At 40.0% G+C, this 25,658-nt stretch overlaps 1 protein-coding gene across 1 annotated transcript in view; it reads left to right on the plus strand.

Annotated features, from left to right (window-relative positions):
- Nucleotides 1-3,873: 3,873 nt before the first annotated feature.
- ITK (IL2 inducible T cell kinase) overlaps nucleotides 3,874-25,658 on the plus strand; it is a 59,018-nt gene continuing 37,233 nt past the window's right edge. Inside the window, exons 1-2 of the mRNA XM_025923662.2 lie at nucleotides 3,874-4,164; nucleotides 23,904-24,008. Of these exons, the coding sequence (XP_025779447.1) occupies nucleotides 4,027-4,164; nucleotides 23,904-24,008 (243 nt within the window). The 5' untranslated portion in view covers nucleotides 3,874-4,026. The remainder of the gene's footprint in view (nucleotides 4,165-23,903; nucleotides 24,009-25,658) is intronic.

Genomic DNA, 25,658 nt, shown 5'->3' on the forward strand with positions numbered 1-25,658 from the left:
TCAGTGTTTATATTTCCCAGTTGTCTCTTAATGACTTTACAAAACATTTGTTTGAACCCAAATCCAAACAAAACCATCACATACTTGATATGCCTCTTAAAGTCTCTTTTAATCTGCAGACTCTCTGATTTATTTGTTGCAGACATAGGGTCATTTGTCTTCAGTGTTTTGTGTTTTCTGGACTCATCCAATTGCATTTTTATGTGTCCTTTGCACTGTTCCTTTATTTCCTATACTTCCTGCAAACTTGGATTTAGATCTAGACGTTTGGTGAGATTTGTGTTTGGTTTTTTTTCCCCCTTTGGTTAGACTTCTGCGTAGGTGGTTTTGTGTCCTTCCTCTTTCATTACATCAGGAAATACATAGTGTCTAGTTGTTCTCTTTTTGTGAGGTTAAGAGTCATCAGTACATTATAGTATCATCAATCTGACATATAAACTATAAATATTTCTGTTGGCTTTTCACATAATGATTTTAGCTGCCGCTGATGACTGCCGCCTAACTCCTTTGTGTCACTTGGATGGCACAATGGTGGTATTCCGTCACTCCCTCCTCATTTGTTAGTTAGTATTCTTTTCTAAAGAAGGATTTTCCCTTATTAAGTATTTGATCACTAAACTGACCTGTAGCTCTTCAAGAAAGACAGTAGACACGTTTTATTCTTTCCCTTTGTTTCCTAGTTTTCAGAATAATAAATCACTTCTCTGGACTGCTCCAAAGGTGATCAGTGGGTTGATTTTTGGGTTTTTTTTAAGCATCTCATAAACTCGTGATTTTAACATTTTGGCTATTCTTCAATTCATCGCAATTACTGTTCTTTTTGACACCCAATTGTTCCATCTTTGACAAGTGGCTCCTGTGGATTGGACTTTTTAAAACCAAAACAAAGGGATTATTTATTTTTATGTTTTCCTGAAAGCTATGAGAAAATATTGAGCCTTTTAAGGTTACATTTAAGTGAGGACAAAGACAAACCCCAGTGAGTGGGCTTGAAGGTATTATCCAAAAGAGAATAATATTACTTATGATTGTACTTCATGAAGACTTGGCAAATAAAGGCACCCAGTACAACAGTTACTGATGATATTTTGATTTCCCAGATGAGAATACTTTGTGAAGTCTGTAAATCTTTCAACCTGAACCAACCAGGTACCCTTTTCAAAGGAGTTTACAGTCTATTATTAAGTATAGTACTATATTATGTATGTTAAGACTAGGTTTGGTGTTTATGATAGAACTTCAAAATAACAGAGGCTTAGAAAATGTAATTTTATTTCTCTTTATGTTAAAAAAGAAAAAGGTGATGCCAGGCTGGCATGGAGAGCCCAAGGTCATTAGGACCTACGGCTTTTTCTATCTTGCATTCCATTGTCCTCAACATGCAATTTTCACCTCATGATATAAAATAGCTGCTCCAGCTCCAACCATCATATCCACATTCTAGCCAGTAGGAAGGGAAAAAAGAGAAGGAGAAGAGTATGATGACTGCTATTAAGGACATCTCCTGGAAGTAAGAGATGCTTATCACATCTGCTATGTTCCATTGGCTAAAAAATAGTCATGTGACTGAAAAATGTAGTCTTTATTCTGGCTAGCCATACGCCCCAGATAACCTTCAGGAGGTCAGTTACCCAGAAAAAAGGGGAGAAGAGATATTTGGAGAAAACAACACTCCTTGCCTCAAGCCCAGAAAGAAAAAACTACATCGTTTGGGCAGTGTATCTCCACGCATATCTTAAAACCTCAGAATGTAGGAGTGGGAATCATTTAAAGTATCCACTTTTCCCACCTTCTTGAGTGTCTTGACTATGCCAGGGCATCCAGTATATGAAACAAAATTAAGCTGTGGTCTGCTGATTTATGTACAAAACAGAAAATTTTAGATGATTACACTCCTATACAGTAATAACGATTATTTTGTTTCATTATTCATCCCCGCCCAGTATATGCCATTTCTGCTTCCTCTGAGATTTCTTGGTTATTTACTTCATGCCAGAAGTAAGACTTTTACTTTATTTTACTTTAACCATGTACTGTTTCTAAGGCAAGATACACGACTAGCACCCACCACTCAGAGTTTATGGGATTCAGTTCTCAAAAGGACCCTACAAGGAGAATGAGGATCAGAGAGGGTAAGTGGCTTACTCAAAGAGATACAGCTTAGTAAATGACAGAAGCAGCATTCCAACACAAGTTTCTTTGTCTCAAAGCCAAAACATGCTTTATTATGCCATTCATACTTCAATATATTTGTCTTAAGTGTTTTACGGTCCTTGTTTCTTTTAACTGTCTAACCCAGTTTGGTGATTATTCATTCAACACATTTAAAAAAAATTCTTTTTTTTTTAATTTTTAATGTTTATTTATTTTTGAGAGAGACAGAGAGAGAGAGAGAGAGCAAGCAGGGGAGGAGCAGAGAGAGGAGGAGACACAGAATCAGAAGCAGGGTCCAGGCTCCGAGCTGTCAGCACGGAGTCCGATGCGGGGCTCGAACCCACAAACCGTGAGACCGTGACCTGAGCCAAAGTCGGAGGCTTAACCGACTAAGCCACCCAGGTGCCTCTTTTAAAACATTCTTTCTACACACAAGGCACTGTGATGGTTGCTGAGTATATAACACCGACCAAAAACCACACATAGTCCTTACCATCATGGACCTTCTAGACTACTGGGGAAGACAATCATCAATCCAAAATGTCACCCTCCAAAATGCAAAACGACAACTGTCATAATGGGTATAAAGAGAAAGGTATAAGGTATCATCTGCATATAATTGGTACATTTGACTTTGGAAAGCCAGGAAGGCTTTCCTGAGGAAGTGACACGCAGAATAAGACTTACAGTGTAATTTAGAGTTAAAGCAGGCAAAGCAGGGGAGAGAAGATGTTGTCAGGCAAAACGAGATGAACAAAGTGGTATAAGGAGAATTTGTGAAGGCTGGAGTGAGAACATGTGAGCCAGCTGGGAGACGAGCCTGGAGGGAAGCCAGAGAGCAGCCCTGCAGTGCCTTGTGTAGGGGCACTGCTACCCCAGTTTTTCACAGCTGAAAACTGAGGCTCAGATCTCTTGAGTAATATGCCTAGAGTCTCACAGCTAGTTAGGTACTGGAGCCAGAATTCAAACTGTGGTAGGTAGAATAATGGATCCCCTAAAGATAGCAAAGCCTAATCCCTGGAACCTATGAATGTGTAGGTTACATGACAAAGGGAAATTAAGGTAGAAGATGTAATTAAAGTTGCTAATAAACTAACCTTAAAATAAGGTGATTATTTTAGGTTATCTAGGCAGGCCCAGGGTAATCTCAAAGTTCTTAAATTTGGAAGAGGGAGACAGAAGAAGAACTTACGTTGTAGAAGATGAGAGAATTTGACCCGCTATTGTTAGCCCTGTAGGTAGAGGAATGCGGGTGGTTCTAGAAGCTGAAAGGACAAGGTATAACAGATTCTGCCTTTAGGGATCCTCCAGAAAGGAGCACAAGCCTGCTGAAGTCCTTATCTTAGCTTGATAAAGCTCATTTTAGACTTTTGAACTACAGAAATGTAAGATAATAAATTTGTGAGCCACGAAATTTATGATGATTTGTTACAGCAGCAACAGGAAACTAAACACAAACTATGCCCATTGGCTCCAGAGCCCATGTGTCTACCCCATGTGCAACATGGCTTAATTGTTAGATCGCCTAAACCAGGAACTATAAAGATTGAACTCTAATGCTTCCTAACATTTTGACTCTCAGAATCTTCAAATATCATTTCCAAACCATACAGCAAAGGGTATGTGTAGTTTTTACATATGCCTCTTAGTTTTGTGAATTTCGAAAGGATGTGGTTATGGCCTGTGACATCAGAGGAGAAGCTCCACATTGTTGACTGAACCTGATAGAAAGATAACATCGGAGGCAAGAGGCCTTTTAACAGCTCTCTGAAAGTCAACTGCCTCCCCAGTGCATTCCTTGCCCTGAAGCTGTGTCCTTTGGCTGTGCTACAGGGTGATGCCCAAGGTGCATCACTTCTCAAGAACTGGATCATGAACAACTTTATCCTCCTAGAAGAACAGCTCATCAAGAAATCGCAACAAAAGAGAAGAACTTCTCCCTCCAACTTTAAAGTCCGCTTCTTTGTTTTAACCAAAACCAGCCTGGCGTACTTTGAGAACCGTCATGGGGTATGTGAACACTTGTGTCTTCTTTTTCTAAACAGTATTTTTTATTTAGACTAGGCTGAATCATGAAGATATACCTAGAATAAAATAAGGGGACACAGACATGCTGGTTACGACTACCTAAAAAGTACAATAAGAGTAATCCGAAGAGAATGTGGAGAAAAGTCCAGAGGTGGGGTTGTTATATTAGGTGATTTTAGTTCTAAAATCTGCAAAAGAGTAAGTTTAATATTTATTAATGGTTTTTTTCCTGCAAGTTTAATTTTAAAGTTATAATAATTTATGTGGCAAATGCTATGATTGGATAGAATTTGAACTTCATCGGAAATACACTAGATTTTGTGGAGCTTAGATGAATAACATATTAGCATTCAATGGGACCTAAGGGATGATCTAGCCCAGTTATCTTAATTTATAATGGAGGAAACTGATACTTTAAGTGATAGTTCAGTGTCAACATTTTTATGAATTTACTTCTATATGTCCCAATGGTCATTGTTCACTTAATATCTTGAAATAATATTCCCTAGGCACCTAATTATCTAAAACTTGCAAGGCCCAAAAGTAAACCTCTATACCCCTTGGAAAATTTACCAGGGTTACCATGGTGTTATGCAATACAAACCAGTGGTTCTTACCCAGATGATTACAGTTGCTTATCTAGGTCAGTCTTTTTGTATATCTAGAGATAGTCTTATATTCTTTCTACAACAGCAGTGATAATAACATCAACATGAATAATCATAACAATATAGTTGGGTACAAAAAACACTGCATGAGGAGAAAGGAGACCAGACTCTACTTCTCTCTAGATGATGGAGCCTGGGTAAGCGTCTCTACCTTTTGTGTCAGATTCTTCCTTTACAAAATGAAGGGTCTGGAAGTACTACCTCCTTTCTTGAAAAATTTGAGCCCCTGTTTAGCCCTTTGCAGTACATTTTCAAAGCAGGTGTGTGACATTGTACTAAATCATTGTATTAGTTTTTCTATCATTAGGGAGGCAAGGCAGGGTTTTCACCTATATTTTACTGAAGGGGAAATAACATTAGGTGCTTTATGGTTAGGGACAAAGGCATCCCCATGCCTTGTTAGGATCTGACTTAGTAGGATAAGCATGAGTTTGGGACTTTTTGAGAGCCAGGCTTTGAAGTGTTCCATGAAATGGAGCCCTGAAGGAGGCCTGGGTATGGAGCCTATGGGTGTTGCAGGCGAAATACTATCATATCACTTCTTAGAGATTCAGACATGCTCTTCTTCAGCATTGATATCTTACTGATATCAATCAATAATCAATCAGAAGGCATAGAGAAATACTTACGCAAATGACTTGCACACAAGCATGCACTATGTATCACTTATAAATAACAAGAGCATTACACTTGTGGCAAGAAACCTTTTAAAAAAAAATTTGAAAGCCTCCAGGCACCTGGTTGGGTCAGTCAGTTAAGAGCTTGACTCTTGATTTCAACTCAGGTCATTGATCTCACAGTTGGTGAATGGAGCCTGCTTAGGATTTTCTCTCTCTCTCTCTCTCTCTCTCTCTCTCTCTCTCTCTCTCACTGTTTTTCAAAAATAAATAAATAAATATTAAAAAAATTAAAGCCTCAGTCTTACCATCTGTAAAGCGGGTATGTTAACAGTACCCATGTCATGAGAATGTGGTAAAGACTAACAGAGAGAATGTATTTAGACTGAACTATTTGAAATTACCACTCAGTGGATCAAGACAGGCCAGACAGTGGCAATTTCAAATAGTTCAACTTAATACGTAAAGTACTTAGCATAAGTTCTGTCACCTAGTAAACGCCTAGTAAAAATTAGCCTTTTTTTGTATCATCATCATGTCTCGGAAGGAGCTAGCAGGGTGTCATAACATATTCATTTTCAAATGAAGGAAAACGTTCAAAGTCAAGCTAACATCAGGTTCCTGGATTCCTTCTCTTCTGTGACTAAATACAAGCCTGTGGAGAGAGACATACATTCATGCATTACGAAATGTGTGATGCTGAGGCAGCCATTGCCCCTCTCGAGGTCACAGCTTCTTTTTCTCTTTTCTCGTTTGGAAAATTATGTTTCTCGCCCTGTCTTAAAATACCGTGGACTTATGACATCATACAGAAAGTAATCCTTCTACCTACTCAGAAAAACATTCCATAATTTTGCAAATTAAGTATGTTTTTTTCTAACTTTAAAATATCCATTTTCTAATTTTAAATATCCATGTCTAAATATCCATCCTGATTGAGCCTGTTATTTTGACACCGATTTCGCTCTGGTGTCTAGTGTTGAAACGTGTGAGTGTTTTCAGGGGAGCCGGGAAGCGCCTCAGCCTGGCGGAGCAGTGGCCCAGAAAGAAGCATAACGTTGGCAGGTGGTGGGTCGCTGGCAGGCACGCTTTCAGACACCACCCTGTGCCTGCCAAATTTGTTGCGAAGTGGTCCCTGATGCCTGGCATTCATTAACAGAGGACAATGAGATTAGGGCCCCCAGTGTGCTGATAAATGTTGAACTAGCCTACAGTGGTAGTGGCAGTGGAGAGCATCAGGCAGCTCTAATCCATAGTGTTTGCTGATTTCTCTGGTGTAAATACTCCCATCACAGCCAATTTCAAACTACTGGTGTGATGTCTACTGGCTCACAAAATTCCTCCAGATTTAGCAATCAGCCCTCATGGCCCACAGCAAGCCAACTCCAACATACCAATGACAGCTTTGAATACAAATAGTCTCCGGAGAGGGAGTCACCAACCAAGCCACATGCTTAGTTTGCACATGACTGAAATTAGATTATTTCCAGGGGCAAAAGAGAAATGGAGGGAGGGCCTGGGTAGTTCAAGTGAGCATGGCATGGAAGGGACAGCACAGACGGACACAAGCATCACTGATTGGTGAGGCCAGTATAGCTAAGTAGAGCTGGATTCAACTTCTGGCTTTATCGCTTTCTGGATGTGGGGTCTCAGGCAAGGTCTTTAAACCTTTTTAAGCCTCTGCTATTTGTAAAGTGAGGGCCCCAATGCCTCCAGGCGATGTTGAGTATTTCATAAGGAAGGCATGTCATAAGCTCGGTACTAATGATCTTCTGAAGGACCCTCAGGAGAACTGGAAAGGTTTCCCGGTTTTAATGTCTCTGCACCTTAGGGATCAAGCGTGTTCTTTTCACCATAGTGTGGGAGCCATTACCTGTATGTGGGACAGTCAAGACCACCATTCTACTCAGGGTCTGGTTATGGGTCTCCACTTCACATGGGCTCTCCCCGTTAGCCTGCAGTCGAATCCAGCAGCAGAAACATCTCTTGGAGCATGCATCCTTCTTGAATTAAAGATGACAGGTCAGGAGATGGTCCCCCTTTCCTTGCTTTTCCTTGCACAGCAATCAAAAACACAGCGTCTGGTGTCAGACACATCTGGGTCAAAGACCAGCTCCTCACTTAAAAGCTATGTAGCTTTGTGTAAGTTGCCTAAGGCTGTGTGACTCTACATTTTTTGTAACGATTAAACATTCCTGGGGCACTTGGGTGGCTCAGTCAGTGAAGCATCTGACTTCGGCTCAGATCATGATCTCGCGGTTTGTGAGTTCGAGCCCCGCGTCGGGCTCTGCGCTGACAGCTCGGAGCCCAGGGCCTGCTTCAGATTCTGCGTCTCTCCATCTCTCGGCCCCTCCCCTGCTCATGCTCTGCATCTCTCTGTCTCTCAATAATAAAGAAACATTAAAAAAAAAGTTTTTTTGTAAAAATGATTAAACATTCCTTCTGGATCTTGCTTCCTTTTAATGAGAGGGAGGTTACCATTATTCTAATAATAATAGGAACTAATATTGCTGTCTACTTCTCCCCATTTTCCACGGTCACTTTCCCCGGGAAAGCCACTAGCAGCTCTCACCTGGGATTGCTACCACCTCCTAATGGTCTCCCTGCACCCACTCTGCCCCAGTCACCCCCCAACCTATTCCCCACACAGCAGCCAGCGTGACACATGGTGACTGCGATCGCTTCCTGACAACCCTGACATGTCCCTGCAGAGGTTCTCCCCTTAGATCTAGAGCGGACACCAGAGTCTGTCACATGCCGTCTTCCCTCTCAGTTCGTGTCCCTTTTTCTCCCATCTCTCTGGGATCCAGCTACATAGGATTTGCTTTGACTTTAAGTCCCTCATTTTGAATGTCGCTTGCCCCGGGAAGCCTTCCTTGATTTCTCCAGACTAGGCCATCTACTCCTGTTATGCTCTGCCTTAGCAATGCCTACCCTCTCTTCGGAGCACATCCCAGACTCGTAATTACCCACTTATTAAAGTGATTGCTGTGCTAATGTCACTCCCCCAGCCCACCCTCCATTAGATTATAAACTTTATGAGAGCCAGCACCCGATCTGGTAAAGGTGGCATCATCAGTGTTTATAACAGCGCCTGGCACATACTACTCACGCATGCATTATTTGTGGAAGGAAGAAAAGGAGGGAAAGAGCAAGGACATGAGGGATTAGAATACCTTTGGAGAGGTTAGAGTTTCACAAATGAACTCCTGATAGAACAAGGCTCAATTCCAAGCGTAGAGAACAAAGCAAGTTATATAGGACTTCAAAAGGAAGAGTTCTGGGTGTAAGAGCCAGCAAATAAGACTCCCCGGAGTTAGAAATTCATGTCCCAGCCTTAAAAGAGGAAGAGGAGGATTCAGAAGGTTGGAATTTTAAGAGGTGGGTCAGAGAGGCACATGCAGGAACCGGCAGGTGGGCCAGCCCTCCACCCCCACCCCACCACTCTGTTCTCTTTTTTCTTCCTTCTTTCCCTGCTTCTCTTCTACAGTTAAATTCTTTGTCAATAATACTCTTAAAGCTACCTGAGCTTTTTTGCTTGAGACTTGCATCAGCCACAGTCTCTTTCCACCTCATTCCTACGTGATCCTGTTGTCTTCTGGCTGGGTTTTCACTGACACTCAAGGCTCCATACAGTTTATTATCCATGCAACACCTAGAATGAACTTTTAAAATGATCTTACAATAAATGATAAATCAGATCTTACTCTCTACTTTTAAGCCTTCCATGGCTGTTTAGAGTATTTAAGGAAATTCTCAGCTATGGCCTACAAGACTCTTCATCCGGGGGTCCTTATCTGCATTTCCTATTTCATTTCACACCACATTCCCGTTACTCACCAGGCTTCTACCACATCTGCCTTCTTCCTGAACCTTGAGCACTCCAAGCTCATGCACACTCTAGGGACTTTGGACAGGCCAGGACTAGGGGGAGGCAACTGAGCAATACACTTAGGGTGTGCTTGCTCTCAGAGCCTGCAAATGCAGGGTCTTTGCATTAGCTGTTCCCACTGCCAGGAACACCTCAGGTGTTTGCAGGAGTGATTCTTTATTGTTTCCATCTCTTTAAATATTTTCCCAGGATCCCGTTTCTTTCCTTTTCTTCTCCTTTCTTTTCATTTCTTTAGCACGCAGATACTTCAATATATCAGTATCTGCGTGTACCTATTGGGTTTACTGATGTGCTTCCCTGTTTGTTTTCTGTCTGTGCAGCCCCTGGGATGAGAGCAGGAGGACCTTGCTCATCACTGCATCACCAATACCTAGAACAGTGCAGGGTGCATAGTACGTGGTTGATAAATACCCAATAAATGAACAAAGATCACAAAACTCAAATTGAATTCCAAAGAGCATCTGGCAAAGAGAAGTAAGGATCCAAGGCAAAGTATTTTGCAATTGAGGCCACTCAAGGCCAAAAATGTGCGGTTTCAATGTCTACCTTAATGGATTTTCTTTGTGAACTGATTTTTGCCTTTATGATGTGATGTTGATGTTTTATGGAGAAAGCTAGTGGATGGAGAGTTTCTATTTTGGAGGCAAATACTCCCACATTAAAATTAAATTTGATTCCTACTGCTCAGGGGCTGGTGCATCCATCAACCAGCATTTCAGTAAAAATAGGCCACGGAGCAACACTATAAATGTAAGGGCTCGGTTTTTGACTCAGTCTGGGAGAAAGGTTTAACTGCAAAACACAAGAGCTCGGTTTCTTGAACTATGAGGTCCATGTAAAACAAGACATCTTCATAACAAACTCAGAAATGGGCCCCACAGAAAACTGTTTTAAAGCTTTTCTCAAGTTTTCATAGGTCAAATAGGTAAATCCTTATCTCTCCATTTTCTTATCCAACTAGTAATAAGTTATTCCACTTCATAAGTTATTAGGCCTACTGAAGAAAATAAATCTTCCAGGACCCAATTTTCATCCAGAGGTCCGTCTGGGTTTGACTTCATGATACTATGGGGCTTCACTTAAAGTGATCCAGGGACAGAAACAGAAGCTCTGAAATGGCTTTCCATGTATCTAAAATTCCCTTTTTAGATCCGATGTCTGCTCAGTTCCTTGAAATTTCAGTAAATTTGTCAGGATTTTATTTTTTTATTTTTTATTTTTTTAATTTTTTTTTCACGTTTTTTATTTATTTTTGGGACAGAGAGAGACAGAGCATGAACGGGGGAGGGGCAGAGAGAGAGGGAGACACAGAATCGGAAACAGGCTCCAGGCTCCGAGCCATCAGCCCAGAGCCCGACGCGGGGCTCGAACTCAGGGACCGCGAGATCGTGACCTGGCTGAAGTCGGACGCTTAACTGACTGCGCCACCCAGGCGCCCCTTGTCAGGATTTTAATTAAATAAGAACCTGATCTAAAGTCTCGTTTGTCATATAATTCCCATTAATGTTAAGGTATTCATAAGCAAGCTCTTTGCTACATATTCCTATTTTAATATTTACAAAGTCATAGAAATTACACCTACTTGTTATAAAAATTGAAATCTAGGACTTTCCCCCCCAACTACATATATTTGTGCTAAAGTTTTATTATTATTATCATCATCATCATTATTTTACCATAACAGAAATTCTAATTAAAAAAAAATAGTAACAATAAGTAGAAAATATACACTTAAATAGTAGTCTCAAGGCAGTGGCAGTATGGAGAACCAAATCACAGAGCACACCTTTCGACTAATACTGTGGTGCTAGATATGGTTGTGTTTGATAATCAAAGAAACAACATTAGAGAAGCCACTCTCAGCAGCATCCCATTATTTTAAACCTAACACTGTATCAAGGAAATGTTTCTTTTTTGGTATGTAAAGTTTCTTTCATTTGTTCAGCAAGCATGTCTTGACATCTACTATGTGCCATGCTTCAGGCTACATGCCAGGAATACGGTGATAAATAACAGAGGAAAGGTGTCTGCCCTCACAAGCTTAGCTAGTAGAGAAGGCAGACAACCACAAGTACATAAATATATGGGGCAGATACAGACGGTGGTAGGTTCTGTGGAAAGACTAAGCAGGAGCTGGCGCTGAGTTGGGAAGAAGGGTAGCCAGAGAAGGAATTTATAGCCAGGCTAGGGCCTGAAGGATGAGAAAGATCTAGTGACCTGAAGAAATGAAGAAAAGCATTTCAGGCAGAGGGCACGGCCAGTGTGAAGATTGTGAAGTAGGAAAAGGCTTGGCCTGTGTATGGAACAGAGAAGTGAACATACTGAGTTCAAGAGAGGGGTTCTTGCTGACATCCTATAACCTCCCTCTTCTGGGGATACTTTGTCTGGAATCCTCCTCCTGCATGTCTTGGTGGAAAGGTGCTCAGGGCCAACCTGGAGCTCAGGCAGCCATTAGCAGCAAAGACCAAAAACCGATTAGAATCAGGTTGAACCCACATGATTAATCACAAGAGACAGAGCAGCAAATGTTCATATACTCACACTATTTTAAAAAAATTAATGAAATAGTTATGCAGAAGTATTCTCTGTAACTCTTTTGTCTAAAGGCATCAATTTACAGTCTCTGTGAGAATGACCTGTGCTCTCACGTAGACATAAATTTCATGTAGTTCTAATCATAATGCATGACAATTTTATATTCTACTTTTTTCATTTGTTCTTTTATAGATGCATTTCTACTTATCTACATGGTCCCGAAGTAATCATTTTTTCATACATATGATTTTTTTCATGATTGAATTAGTTCACTTCAGAGAGATACTTATCTGTTCTACATACTTGAAAAAATTGATGAACTTGTCATCAATTCTTTGTCATCTATTCTTTGACATTCAGGTTGTTTCTGGGTATGAACGTGTTTCAGTCAGAACACTGAAAAATGCTAATATACCTAACATAAACCTGTCTCCTTTTAAAAATCAGGTCCTTAGGATAGAATACTGCATTTGTCATAAAATAAGATTATTTTATGGCCTCTATCATTTGCTGCTACATCATCTTACAGAGACTGAAGCAATGCACGCAGCCACCAGAAGTTACCAGAACCATTAGGGGAGACTGTGTTTCTAAGAAGGAACTTAGGAAAACCAAAGAATCCCATTGTTGTGGTGATTTTTCAAGTGCACTTTTTTTATAGACTTTGAATATTACAGTGAGAAAGGGGGAAGATACATAATATTTTATACTATACATGGATCAAATGATTTGATATAAAGTCAGTCATATATATGTACATGAACCCACCATACATGTAGCAGGATTTAACAAGTGCCAAAAAGCTTCCTACTTTGCAAAAGATCCCCATTTTGTTGATGAGAAAGGAGAGGCTTAGAGTAGCTAAGTATCTTTTCCTAGGCCACACATCTGGGACAAACATTAAAAGTTAGGTTAAATGTATTTTCAGATCTAAGCTTGTTTGGGTTTGAGGAGTCTTAGCAGCCATGGTGGCTGAGAAGAGAGAGTTGGGCCAAGGGTTCATTGGTGAGTTTCAATGAACAACACTGTATAATAGAGGTCTGGAGCCGGGCCCCCCAAGTTTACCTGAATGACAGCACAACAATATCATTGACAACAATAACTAGCATCACTGCAAGAAGACTGAACACATTCCTATGAATTTTCTCATATAACCCTCACAGTTCTCTGCAGAAGCTAAAAGTAATATTCTGTTTTAGAGAGGAAGCAATTGAGACATGGAGAAGTTCAGAAATTTGCCCAGGGTCACAGTAGTGGTAGTAAGTGTTAAAAACAGCATCTTGCCTTGGGCTTTGGTAATTCCCTACACTTTGATCCCACTAACATATGCTTTTCTGATATCATTTTGGTTTCCCTAGTAGTATCTCCAAGAATTCTCTGCAAAACTGATACAAGCATCTTGGCCAGTCTGTTTCTCACTGCAAGGTTGCGAATTTGCCAGTCACTTGTGATTTTGCAGAGTGTGTTCCTGTCCACCGGACTCTGTGAGCTGACAAAAATGAGTTCCTGACCTTATAAACCTGAGGCTCTGCTCCTGGGGTGACCTTTGCCAAGGAAAGATGCTGTATGAACCTCAGCTCTGTTTAGTTTACTGGACTAGCCATTCATAAATACCCCTCATTGGGCACTTTCTGAGACTAACATCCTGGGAATGCTACACCCAGAGTGATAATACAGGAAAAAGACCACCAAACAGGGCTATAAGCCAGGACCAAGGGCCCAGAAAGTGAGATCGAGGGCACTAATACCAAATGTAGCCACTTTCGCAGTCCATGCTATGGCCAATTTCATGTATAGTGATCCAATTAAGTGTTTCCCAAAGTGGGGTACCACTAGGTGCACTCTAGATGGTACGTGGACAGATCTGGTTCTGACATTTTTTAATTTAATACTTATATATGTATGTTTATTATAATTTACTTCAGAAAAAAAGTATTTTTAAACATATGGTGGTGATTTAAAACTTCCCTTTAGAGTAAATTTGTTGAGGTGAAAAATCAATCCATTTAAATAATAACATTAAGTCCATGGTACCAGTTGGTGGAACTACACAATGGTGGAGAGCACGCGGGTGGGTTGCAAATGGAAGATTGGAAACACAGAATCCACGGAATAGCAACATGAATCACCATTCATGATTCTTTGCTTTAAAATAGTAGACACTTAGTCTGTTCAGAGAGTGAAATGTAATAATCCCCCTGGACATTTAGAGGCACAGGTGCATCCACAAAGACCAGAGCACTTCGAAAGGTGAACATAGAAGAGACAGGCAAAAGAGATCCTCTCAGACCCCCTGCTCTACCTAGAAAGCTGTGACTCAGGGGCAAGTGAACCTGCAACCACAAGCTGTCTGACCTCCAAATTTCTCTGAACTCCAGAGAAAGTTATTCTAATTCTTTATAAATCTCAATGACATTAGGTTACTGCTGTTCACTTTGCTTTCATCTGTGTTGCAAATTAATATTAATGCACAAAACAGAACTGCTGGTGGAATGAACTCTTGCCCCCTTGCCTTTGTGCCCGTTGGACTTCAGGTCTCTTTATTAGTAGCCACTTTTTCAGGACATCTTCTGCAAAATATAGACTAACTTTAAAAAAAATTCATGAATAGATAATACATTCACATACATTTTTTAAAAAAACAGTTACTAAATGTTATGAAATGGCCAACTCCCACCTTTATCCTAAGCCACAGCACTTCAGTGTCTGAAAGCAACCAATATAATCAATTTCCTATCAGTTCTTCCAATGATACTTTATGCATACATATGTAAACACAACTCAGTATTCTTCTTGTCCTCCTTTTTATGCAATAGTAGCATACTCTATGTGACATACTTCTTAGCTTTTCTTTTGGTTGGTTAGCAATACTTCTTGAAGATCAAACCACACCTATATGCAAAGAGCTTCTTCATTCTTTTTTGTGGATGCATAATATTTCACTGAATGGATAAAAAGTTACCTTAATGATGGACATTCAGTCTGTTTCCAATTTTTTTTTTTTTTGTCATTGCAAATGACAAGGAATGAATAAACTCATCTTTATGTCACTTTCTGTATGTCTGTAACAGGTGATTTTGCCCATCTTTGGCAATGCCTGGAAATTTTTTCATTTTCATAACTAGGGAGGGGAGTGCTACTGACATTTTTGGGTAGAGTCCAGCATGCTGCTAAGCCTTCTACAAGGCACAGGACAAACTCACAACAAAGGATTATCCAGCCTATGTTGTTAATAGTGCCAAGGTTGGGAAACCTTGGTCTATAGATAACATTTCCAGAAGTAGAATTGCTATGTCAAAGGATATTTGCATCTGTTATCTTATTGAACATGACCAAATTATTCTCCGTAGAGGTTGTGCCAATGAACATTCCCCAGGGCCACATGTAAGATGCTTGCTTTATCAAAACCTCACCAACACCATTACCATACGTTTTGATCTTTGCAAGTCTGACAGGTTTAAAAAATGGTATCTCGGTATCAATTATTTGCATTTCTGTTTTCATAGTAAGTTTGAGCCTTTTTTCCTATATTTAAGAACAATTTGTATTCCTTTTCCCATTTCTTTATAATGTTGTTAATATTTTCCTTAATAATTTGTAGGAGCTCTTTATTAGCTCAGCCCTTTGTGCAGACTGGTTTTGACCTATCTTTTCATTGTCAAGAGATTTGTATCCACTTGCCAATCATTCTGGAAATCTTATTCAAATCAATCCTATCAAGAGTTTTGTCATAGGGTTCACACACAACACTTTCTGCTGCACACTTAGTCTAACCTGATGTTCCTTCAGTCAACCAATTAACAAATATTCGTTGATCATCACCTCTGTGCTAAGGTTATTTTCTGAAATGTAGTGAGGTTGCTAATTTATATGCTTTGGCTACTGACTCTCCAATGTTTGAAAGGCATATAAAAAAATATACAGTTTCAAATTCATTAAAAATCTCAAATGGCCTATTCTGGAAAGAAGGGGGATTTTGAAAAAGCATTCACAGAACAGAGACAAAATGTGCAGGGAACCTTGAGGATTTACTTCAGCACCCGCTTCTTGCTCTTGGTTTCTATATAAGTCCTTTTCTCTGCTCACTTTTGAAAACAAATTTAAACAAAAATGCTTTTGAAAGGCTAGGACCACTATATCTTTATCTAACATAAATGAGGCCTAGAAATTATTCCTGAAGTATTGCTTTACTTCTAAAATAAATATACCCACATAAAAGCCTATGGAATCTATGAAGAAAATGGTTATCACCCAAGAAGATGAGAGGACCCGTCGTGAACTTGAACCTCCGTGGATAAAGAAGAAAGAAGAGCAGGTGACAGGGGCTGCCTGGCTGCCACTGACTGCTAATGGGGTCAGGAGGCTACAAGGGCAAAAAGCTGCATCATTTTGCACACCCGGCATTCGACGTGTACCCCTCAGCCCTCTCCCACAGAAATCTGCAAAGTTGTAGTACACGGTGGTGTTTTTAAATTTCTGACTGCTTTAAAATATTATTTTCACTTTTCTGCTTAGTAAATTTACATGCTCCCTGCAACAACTTCAAATATTACCGAAACATCACACTTACCCTGTCAAAGTCGGCTATAGTGCCACCCACGAGGGAGAGCCAGTGTCAGCAGGGTTCCTCCTTGTATTATTTGAGTTTTGCATTTCCTATTATGTATTTTATTATTTCTCTTTCCAAAAATGCGGTGAGGCTCCATCTTTTGCTCTACACCTGCTTTTTTCAGTTAATGTATACATTTTTGTTCCTCCATGTAGACCTCTTTGTTAACGGCTACAGGAGGGATGAACCATAACTAATTTAACCATTTGTCTATGGATGAATATTTAAGGTTCTCTAGGGTTTTTTTATCGAAATAAATAAGGCCGTTATGAAATCCTTCTCCCTACATCTTGATATATTTTGAACAAATGTTCCTGTAGGATAAATCCTATAAGGAAAACGTGTTTGTTTATATTTTAATTGTTTTTAAATATAACAAATACAAGTTCGTGGTACAAAAGTGAAAGAGTATAGAAAGATATGAGGTTTGGGGTGCCTGGGTGGCGCAGTCGGTTAAGCGTCCGACTTCAGCCAGGTCACGATCTCGCGGTCCGTGAGTTCGAGCCCCGCGTCGGGCTCTGGGCTGATGGCTCGGAGCCTGGAGCCTGTTTCCGATTCTGTGTCTCCCTCTCTCTCTGCCCCTCCCCCGTTCATGCTCTGTCTCTCTCTGTCCCAAAAATAAATAAACGTTGAAAAAAAAAAATTTAAAAAAAAAGAAAGATATGAGGTTGAAAGAAAGCTCTCTTCCTACTTCCAAACACCAGAACTGTTCCCACAAGTATTTGCTCTTAACAGTTTCTTGTGAGAAAGTCCACTCATACTTTTAAGAAAGATCCCAAATTTCCCTCTGGAAATTGTACAACAGTATAGTCCCTTTTCTTTCTTCTTTCTTTCTTTCTTTCTTTCTTTCTTTCTTTCTTTCTTTCTTTCTTTCTTTCTTTCTTTCTTTCTTTCTTTCTTCTTGCTTTTTCTTCCCTTTTAGGGTAAAAGCCTCACTTTTTTTTTTCTCTTGGAGAGTCAGGGTGATACTATGAACAAGATGGAGGACTTTAAGGGTAGCTAGATTTCCCCACAGCACAACCAGCCTCATTAAAAACCACACTGTGAAAAGCTGAGGTGAGGAAAGCCAGTTGACCCTGGTTTAGCTATGACTAAAAGGTGTTACAGAAAAGAGGAAAGGAAAGAAGGCTGGTGTGGGATGGATCAGAGTTTCCTAACTTTAAGTCAGCCCAGGAGCCTCAAAATATGCTCCCTTAATTTCAGATTCTCCCAGAATTGCAAAGATTCATGGAGGTAGGTCCAGATGAAGACAGGTTGGGATGGGGGTGGGGAGGGGAGAGGAGCCAGCAACAGCGTATCACAAATTGCACTGGTGTTTTAGAAGAAACTGGTGTTTTCCATTGAGATACTAATGATCACATCTTTATTGGGTATTGGGCAACGTGCTGGGTGCCTTTCCACAGCTCAGGTCACAGTAACCCTGAGAGGCAGCTGTCAACAATCTCATTACACCTTAAGAACTAAAAGAACTAAGCCCAAAGAACTAAGCCAAGTTTGCCCTATGTTACTTGTCACCGCAGAGATTTCAAACCGTGGCGTTTGTGAGTTCTGAATCTCTGCTCTTCTCCCCTGCAGAGACAAAGGTACCCTTTGTCATAAAAGACAGAAAGCTGAGCTGGGAAACTGGGAGCAAATTCAGGGGCTACCTTGAGCATGTGTTGCAGAGAGGATGAAACTAAAACTCAGGAAGACCCCTCAAGTCAAGTTTAGAACTGGCATTCTGCTGTGGGGGAGGCACAGGGGAATAACCCTCAAATCAGTGACTTAAGTTTCATCTCACATGACATCAATTTTAATTTCAATGGTGTCATTGCGCCATTTCACATTTGTACAATATACTACACTCTGGAAGAGGCATTGAGCAAAATATTTGAAATGCCTTGTTCAAATCATCACCAGTAAGACTTTCTAATCATAAAGAAACTCTGATAAAGGCAGTATGTGGCTACTTTTACGGTGTGATCCGGGAAAGTCTTAGATGTCTCACTCCCCCCTTTGAAAAATATTCTCTCCCCTAATGCCCAAAATTCAATTATCAAAGCTCCTTCCTGGCCTCAGTTTCTAATATCTGTCCTAATCCAAACTCCTCTGAAACAAGCCAACCTTTAATCTATCAGTGAGTTAAACCTTTGGAGAATGACCATTTGAGGAAGGTTTTGACAGGCGAGTCTGAAGAAAAGCAGAAAGCAAAAGCCCTGGAAGAGGAAATGCAACATGGTTGGGAGACCAGGAAACAGGCCCCTTTTCATTTTGCAAACAATTTGATTTTACAGATAATTTGCAAATTAAATGACTCCAAAATGTCAAAATCACCAGTATCGCCAGTTAAAAATTAATGTTGCCCTTCCCAAATGGTGGCTCCTGGTTACATATTTGCCCAAAAGAAAATCACTCCCAAAATGTAGACACAAGAGAACAAGGTCTTATTTTGGGGGGAAGCAAAGGAAAGGAAAGCGGGTAACTTAACTTGAGTGATTGGTTTGTTATGTGAATGAAGTTTATTTTGCTAGTAGGTTTATGTGGCTTTTTTATAAGTCCTCTAAATTAGCCCAGTGATTCAGGGACGATTATTATTCTCACTTTAAAAACAACAAGGCAATTGAGAAGTTGAGATACTTGCCTCAGATTGCACAGCTGGTCAGGCAGATGCAGGTCTACCGGACCTGAAAGTTCCAGTCGTCGCCCATTCTGCCTCTCCAAAGCAGAAAGCTGAAGTTCTGCTGTTTTTCAGATACCTTTCTTGGGTATCAGACACATCGCGTCTCACTGTCGTAACTGCTGGACTAGCCAAACAGCCAAGGAGCCACTGTCATAGGAGTAAAGTGGAGGGAATTATTCTGAGGAAGCAGAGAATGTGCTCTCCCTCTCAAATCCAGCATAAGCATTGCACAACCAAATAGGGCACAGACAAATGTCTGCTGGGTCACAGCTTGGTGCATCGATCGTGCAATTGATTGTTCCCTGTGGGGAGTTCGGAGAATGAAAATCTCCTGTGGGAAGTTGGGGGAAGAGCAAGAGCCATGAAACACATTAGTTAAGCACTCAGGCTCTGGGGTCCTAGGCTTGGGCTTGTATCCTGCCCTCCTGCTTAGTAAGAGACTTGGCCTCTCTGAACCTCAATTTCTTCACATGCAAGGTGGGGCAATGATACTTTGCAGGATCGTGGGATTTTAAATTGGCTCTGGCCCATTGAGTGCCCGAGGTATAAGAAGTGTTCAAAAATGTTAATTGTCCTTTCTTTTGGTTTTGTTCCCTGCCTCTCTCTTTGAAACTCACAATCTAAAATTCTATTTTATACAATATATTAACATAAAAAGAAAGGGGATATAAAAGCTGCTGGCACAAGCTTGCCTTTGTGCAAATATGTGGGCACCAGCATCTTGTTGGATTCTGTTTGACACACGTCAGGTGTCCAGGGAGAAGCTTTGGAATATGAGGACACTGTAGCTTTGAACATGGCCGAGAAAAAAGACCAAGCCAAGTGAGGTCCTGCGACTTTCACCCCAAGTGATATAGATGGAATGACAAGAATGAGGGCAGGTTTTACTTGGTGTCTTTCTTTCCCTGATGGCTCTTATGTGGTTTCCTTGGAAGGGTTACCCTGGAATTTTTTCAGAAATAGCACAGTTGTTTGGGATGATTACAGGCAATCACCATTTCTCAGAGATGAAACTGTGTTTAGCTCACAGACCAGCTACTCCCCAGGACCCATCTGGGGGGGATGCACAGCGGGTCTCTTGTTTTTCACATATCTGATCTTGAGAGATTTGAGGACAACTGACCTCAGGGCAGCCATTTAGGATGAAGAGTGAGTTTTGATGGTGAAATGTGAAATCCATTCCTACTGAAGAACAAACCTGACGGTCAGTTTACCTGACAGGCTGTTAAAACACAATGCCTCTTAAAATCCTTGTTTAAAGTCAATGAATATTAAGAGATCAAAGGATATAATGTAAGGTTAGAGGAGAACACTTTCTTGGGTATCTTGAAGCTGTACTGTCCGATAATGGGGCCAGAGCCATGTGTGCCCACTGAGCACTTGAAATGTGGCGAGTCCAAATTGAGATGTGTTGTATAATACACGATTTCAAGGACTTAGCAAAAAAGTAATGTAGCTCATTAATTTTTTTATGTTGATTACACATTGAACGGATATTTTAGATATGATGAGGCAAACAAAATATGTTCTTAAAATTAATTTCATTGTTTCTTTTTTTTGCTTTCTTTTAATGTGCTACTAGAAAACTTTAAGTTACGCGTATGGTTCACATTCTGCTATTATTAGGCAACACTGCTTTAGAACTCGCACACAGAACTTTTATCCCTACTCACAACTCTGGTTAATACTTACCTCCACTTTATACCCTGGTTATGATGATCCCAGACTAGTAACAACCATTACATATCCAAAACTTTGCTACCCTGGGACTTTTGCTCTTGTTGTGAACTTTACATAGGGTACTTACCACCACCCTCCCCACCAGACTTCATGTCTGGATCGTTTTTCAACTGTTTGATCTTTTCTCAAATGTCCTCTCTCCAGACAGGCCTCCCCTGTCCACAAGTTGGTCACCTCAACCTATTCCATTCTCTTTATAGCACTTGTTTCATTGCCTGCTTTCTCAACAAGACTGGGAGCTCCTTTACATAGTCTACCAAGTTCATCTATTTCCTGCTCTCAGAACAGCACCTAGTTTGTAGCTGGCTCCCCAGTAAATATTTCCTGAGTAGATAAATGCATTAGCCTTATACCTGACTGAGATTGTTTAAATTGTGTTTCAAAGTGGTGCCCTTTGTTCATATCATTCTGACTGAGCATCTGTTGTAGGCTTGTCACTATGCCTTAAAGATTCGGTGATAGATGTCCTGGTTTCTCTCTCAGGGAACACAGGATTTAGTGGGTTCCAAGGACAAACATGTCTGCAAACAGAGTTGTCATATTACTGCCATGAGCTTTTTGTTGCATTTCATTATATATACTACTAAGGAAACAATGCAATAAAGGTCAAAAAACAAGATAACCTCAAAACTCAGCCTCCCTGTTTACCCATAGCAACAGAAGGTTGTTGAAAAGGTAACTCCCTTGTGCTCTTCTGTTTTTGAAAAACAGATTAACCATCGCCAACAACTATGATTATGGGCAGGACCAAGACATGTATTTGTAGCTGTGGAAGACTCTAAATGAGAAGATATTTTAAGCCCAAAGGACACATGTTTTCAGAGGTTTTTAAGGGAAAACTGACCTTTTAATACATCCTTGGGTTACAAAAGCAAGCTGTAGACCACTATGTGAATCAGATGCTTGTTTTTGTTTGTATATATCCTATAAATGTGTGTGGGAAAGACAAATGCATTCCAAATGGTTAAACTTGGGTACCTCAAGGTTGTGGAGAAGAGTGGAATAATATGAGACTATAAATACTTTCTTAACATACTTCCATACTATTTTACACAGATAAGTTTTATACTTGAAGAATTAAGTATTTTTTTAGAAAGAAAATTTAAAAAGAAGCACCACAAAGCCTCCTTGTATTTGACAGAGGATACTTTTCACCTCTTGACTTTTTTTTTTTAATCTCACTTCTGTGCCTTAGCTGCTAAAGCAAAGGCCAGTAAACAGGCTGGGTATCAAAAATTAGGAAGTACAGACTGAGCTCTCTTCTGGAGAATTTTACGATGTCATGACTCTCTTACCATAGTTAGGATTTCCTTAACCTCTTTAGTTGGGAGAGTACCCTTTATCGAGGGCATCTATTATAAGCCAAACAATTTGTTTACATACACCCATTTTATTCCCCAAATAATCTTTACAAGGTAGGCATTACTATCCTCACTTAGTGGATGTAAAAATTGAAGTACAGGAAGGTGAGATGTGTTGTCCAAGGTCACATTGCTAGTTAGAGGCTGAGCCAACTTTGCAGAGAAGAACTATAAAAACAACTAGAAAACAAGTAACAAGATGGCAATAAGTACATACCTATCAATAATAACTTAAATATAAATTGTCTAAATGCTCCAATCAAGACATAGGGGGACAGAATGGATAAAAAAATAAAACTCATCTGTATGCTGCCTACAACACTCACTTCAAAACCAAAGACACATAAAGACTGAAGGTGAAGGAATGAAAAAAGATATTCTATGCAAATGGACATGCACATACACAAAATTCCAGGGTAGCAATACTTACATTAGTCAAAATAAGACTTTAAAACAAAAATGGTAACAAGAGACAAAGCCGGACATTACACAATGATAAAGGAACCAACAATGAGCGAATATAACAATTGTAAATATCTATGTATTCAACATTGGAGCACCTAAATACATAAAGCAGTTGTTAATAGACATAAAGAGAGAAATTGACAGTAATACAATAATAGTCGGGGACCTTAGCATCCGACTTACATCAATGGATAGATCATCCAGACAGAAAATAAAGAAGAAAACAGAACTTAACTTTGAACCTAGCCCTTTCCAACTTTTTCCCAATTCACCACCATTTTTTACCTTTTTCTAAAAGATAAGGTATAACAAAGTATTTTGCAACAGTTCCATATCTGAATTAAATTCTATTCTCAATGGAAGCCTAATTCCAGGCACTTGAGAAAAGCTTCTGCTCCACAAAAACTTTTCCCTAACTAGCCTTCCTTGGAGCCTGATAGTTCACAATAGAATCTGTCCCATTGGGTAACATCCCCTGGAATCCATTTTCCAAGTACAAGGACCCTTAGAATTGAGTAACATGTTTATAGCATCATTATAAGTCATGACTGTTGCATGACCTTAATGTAAATTAATTACCAAGGAAAGAAATCTAGCAAACTTCCAAGGAAATGAGACATGGGACCAGATGTTGGGGCTGTGAAGAAGAGGTAGTTATAGAGCAGAGTCAGAAATGTCCTACAGAAGTGTCATTGTGGGATTGTGAATAAATAAAAGGGACCTGAAGAATCCATACGTAGAAAAGAAAGGTGCCACTGAAAGTATACATCACCATGCAGGACATGCCTGAATTCAACTACTGTGCTAATAAGGCACAAAACAGAGAAAACAGGCACGTGTATAGTTGGTTTCCTATACTGCACTACCCACCCCAGCTACAAGTTCTACAAATGCCGCTGTTTGTCACAAGGTCACTGAGATATAAGGTGCCTTTGCTCAATGAGTTAAAATCAGTGACCCCATTAGAGACAATTAACAGGGCAGTTTCTCCCAGGAGTTGGCTCAGAGTGTCTCTCTTAGGCACTAAGGGCCAAGAAGTAACTTCTGGATACATGGGGGATTAGTTTACAAAGCTAACGGATCTTATCTATAGAGTAGTGGATTTCTACAACCAACCTGGACAAAAATATGGTCTTCTCTCTTCTTTAAATGGAATGTGCTTTTTTTCCCCACAGAAAAAGCGCACATTGAAGGGCTCCATTGAACTCTCCCGAATCAAATGTGTTGAGATTGTGAAAAGTGACATTAGTATCCCATGCCACTATAAATATCCATTTCAGGTAAGTCCACTATGCCTGAGATTGCTAGTTTCCCATTCCTTGCATGATGGTTGAAAGTCTCAGTCATTGTAATAGAAGGTAGACCAGGGATGACTCTGATCTATAGTTAGGTCTTAGACTAAGCCAGAAGAAAGCTACTGTGTTCCTTCAATTATTGATTCACTCATCCCTCAAATCACAAAATTTTGAAAAGGTGTAATTCCTCATTTCTCTTTCTCTCATGTCTTCCCTGCCTCAACAGAAGTCCCAATTCTCTGCCCCTAGAGCAAAGAAAAAAACTGTCAAAGGCCCCAAGCCTAATACTCTTAAGTGCCATTTACTTATGATTTGGGTCAACAGATTGCAGTACTCGAATATAATTGTTTGGAGGTTCTGGGACAAAAAGACTCAGATTTTACAATCTGAGAACTGTCTGGAGTTGTATTGTCCAATACGGTAGCCACTAGCTACAGGTGTATGTTTAATATTTAGATGTAAATTAAATTAACCAATATTGAAAATTCAGTTCCTGAGTCACACTAAGCCCACTGAACGGATGAACATTTCACATGTTCAATAGCTATGTGCTGGACAGCACAGATTATAGAATGTTTTCATCATTGCAAGAAGTTCTACTGGACAGAGTTGGTAAAGGTTATCTCTGGTCTTTAGGTCATGACATTGTCCAAATTTTGGCATCACTCTTGGCATCTGTGACTCTGAAGGAGTGGATATCTCTTTGTACATTCTAGGGTACGGTTCCTCTTTGCCAATTTCAGGGGTAAATATCGCATTTTTAATGTGATATAGAAAAGGATTCTTTTCCTACTAGAAAGTTGACCTCTGTGAATTGAAATATTTAGTAATTGAAGTGAATAACATGTATTTTCCCGTCATTAAAATTCCAATTAAAAATGAGTTCATGAGAAAAAGCTGGTGAATTTCAAAGAAGATCTATAGTTCAGTTAATCATTTTGGACCAATGTCAACTTCCTGATTTGGAAACTGTGCTATGGTTCTATAATCATTAGGAAGAGGTGGGTGAAAAGAACACAGGGATCCTGTACTATTTTTGGAACTTCTTGGGTGTCTTATATTATTTCAAAATAAGAAGCTTTTAAAGTCTCAATTGTAATTTTTTTCATCTAATATCTTACCCTTTCATATGACAGAAAGATTTTGTTAATCACTTAAAAATTAATATGAGAGGGGCTCCCGGGTGGCTGAGTCTGTTAAGCGTCTGACATCGGCTCAGATCATGATCTCACAGTTTGTGGTTTCCAGTCCTGTGTTGGGCTCTGAGCTGACAGCTTGGAGCCTGGGGCCTGCTTCAGACTCTGTGTCTCCTTCTCGTTCTCTGTCTCTGCCTGTTCCCTTCTTGTGTTCTCTCTCTTTCTCAAAAATAAATAAATAAACATTTTTTTTAAATTAGTATGAGAAATAAATATGCTGTCACATGGAGAGCTTTTTCTCCAGCTATTTTAATTTTTTTTTTAATTTTTTTTCCAACGTTTATTTATTTTTGGGACAGAGAGAGACAGAGCATGAACGGGGGAGGGGCAGAGAAAGAGGGAGACACAGAATCGGAAACAGGCTCCAGGCTCTGAGCCATCAGCCCAGAGCCTGACGCAGGGCTCGAACTCCCGGACCGCGAGATCGTGACCTGGCTGA

Source organism: Puma concolor, chromosome A1 (assembly GCF_028749965.1).
Source record: "Puma concolor isolate L17-30 chromosome A1, mPumCon1.1.hap2, whole genome shotgun sequence".
NCBI lineage: Eukaryota > Metazoa > Chordata > Mammalia > Carnivora > Felidae > Puma > Puma concolor.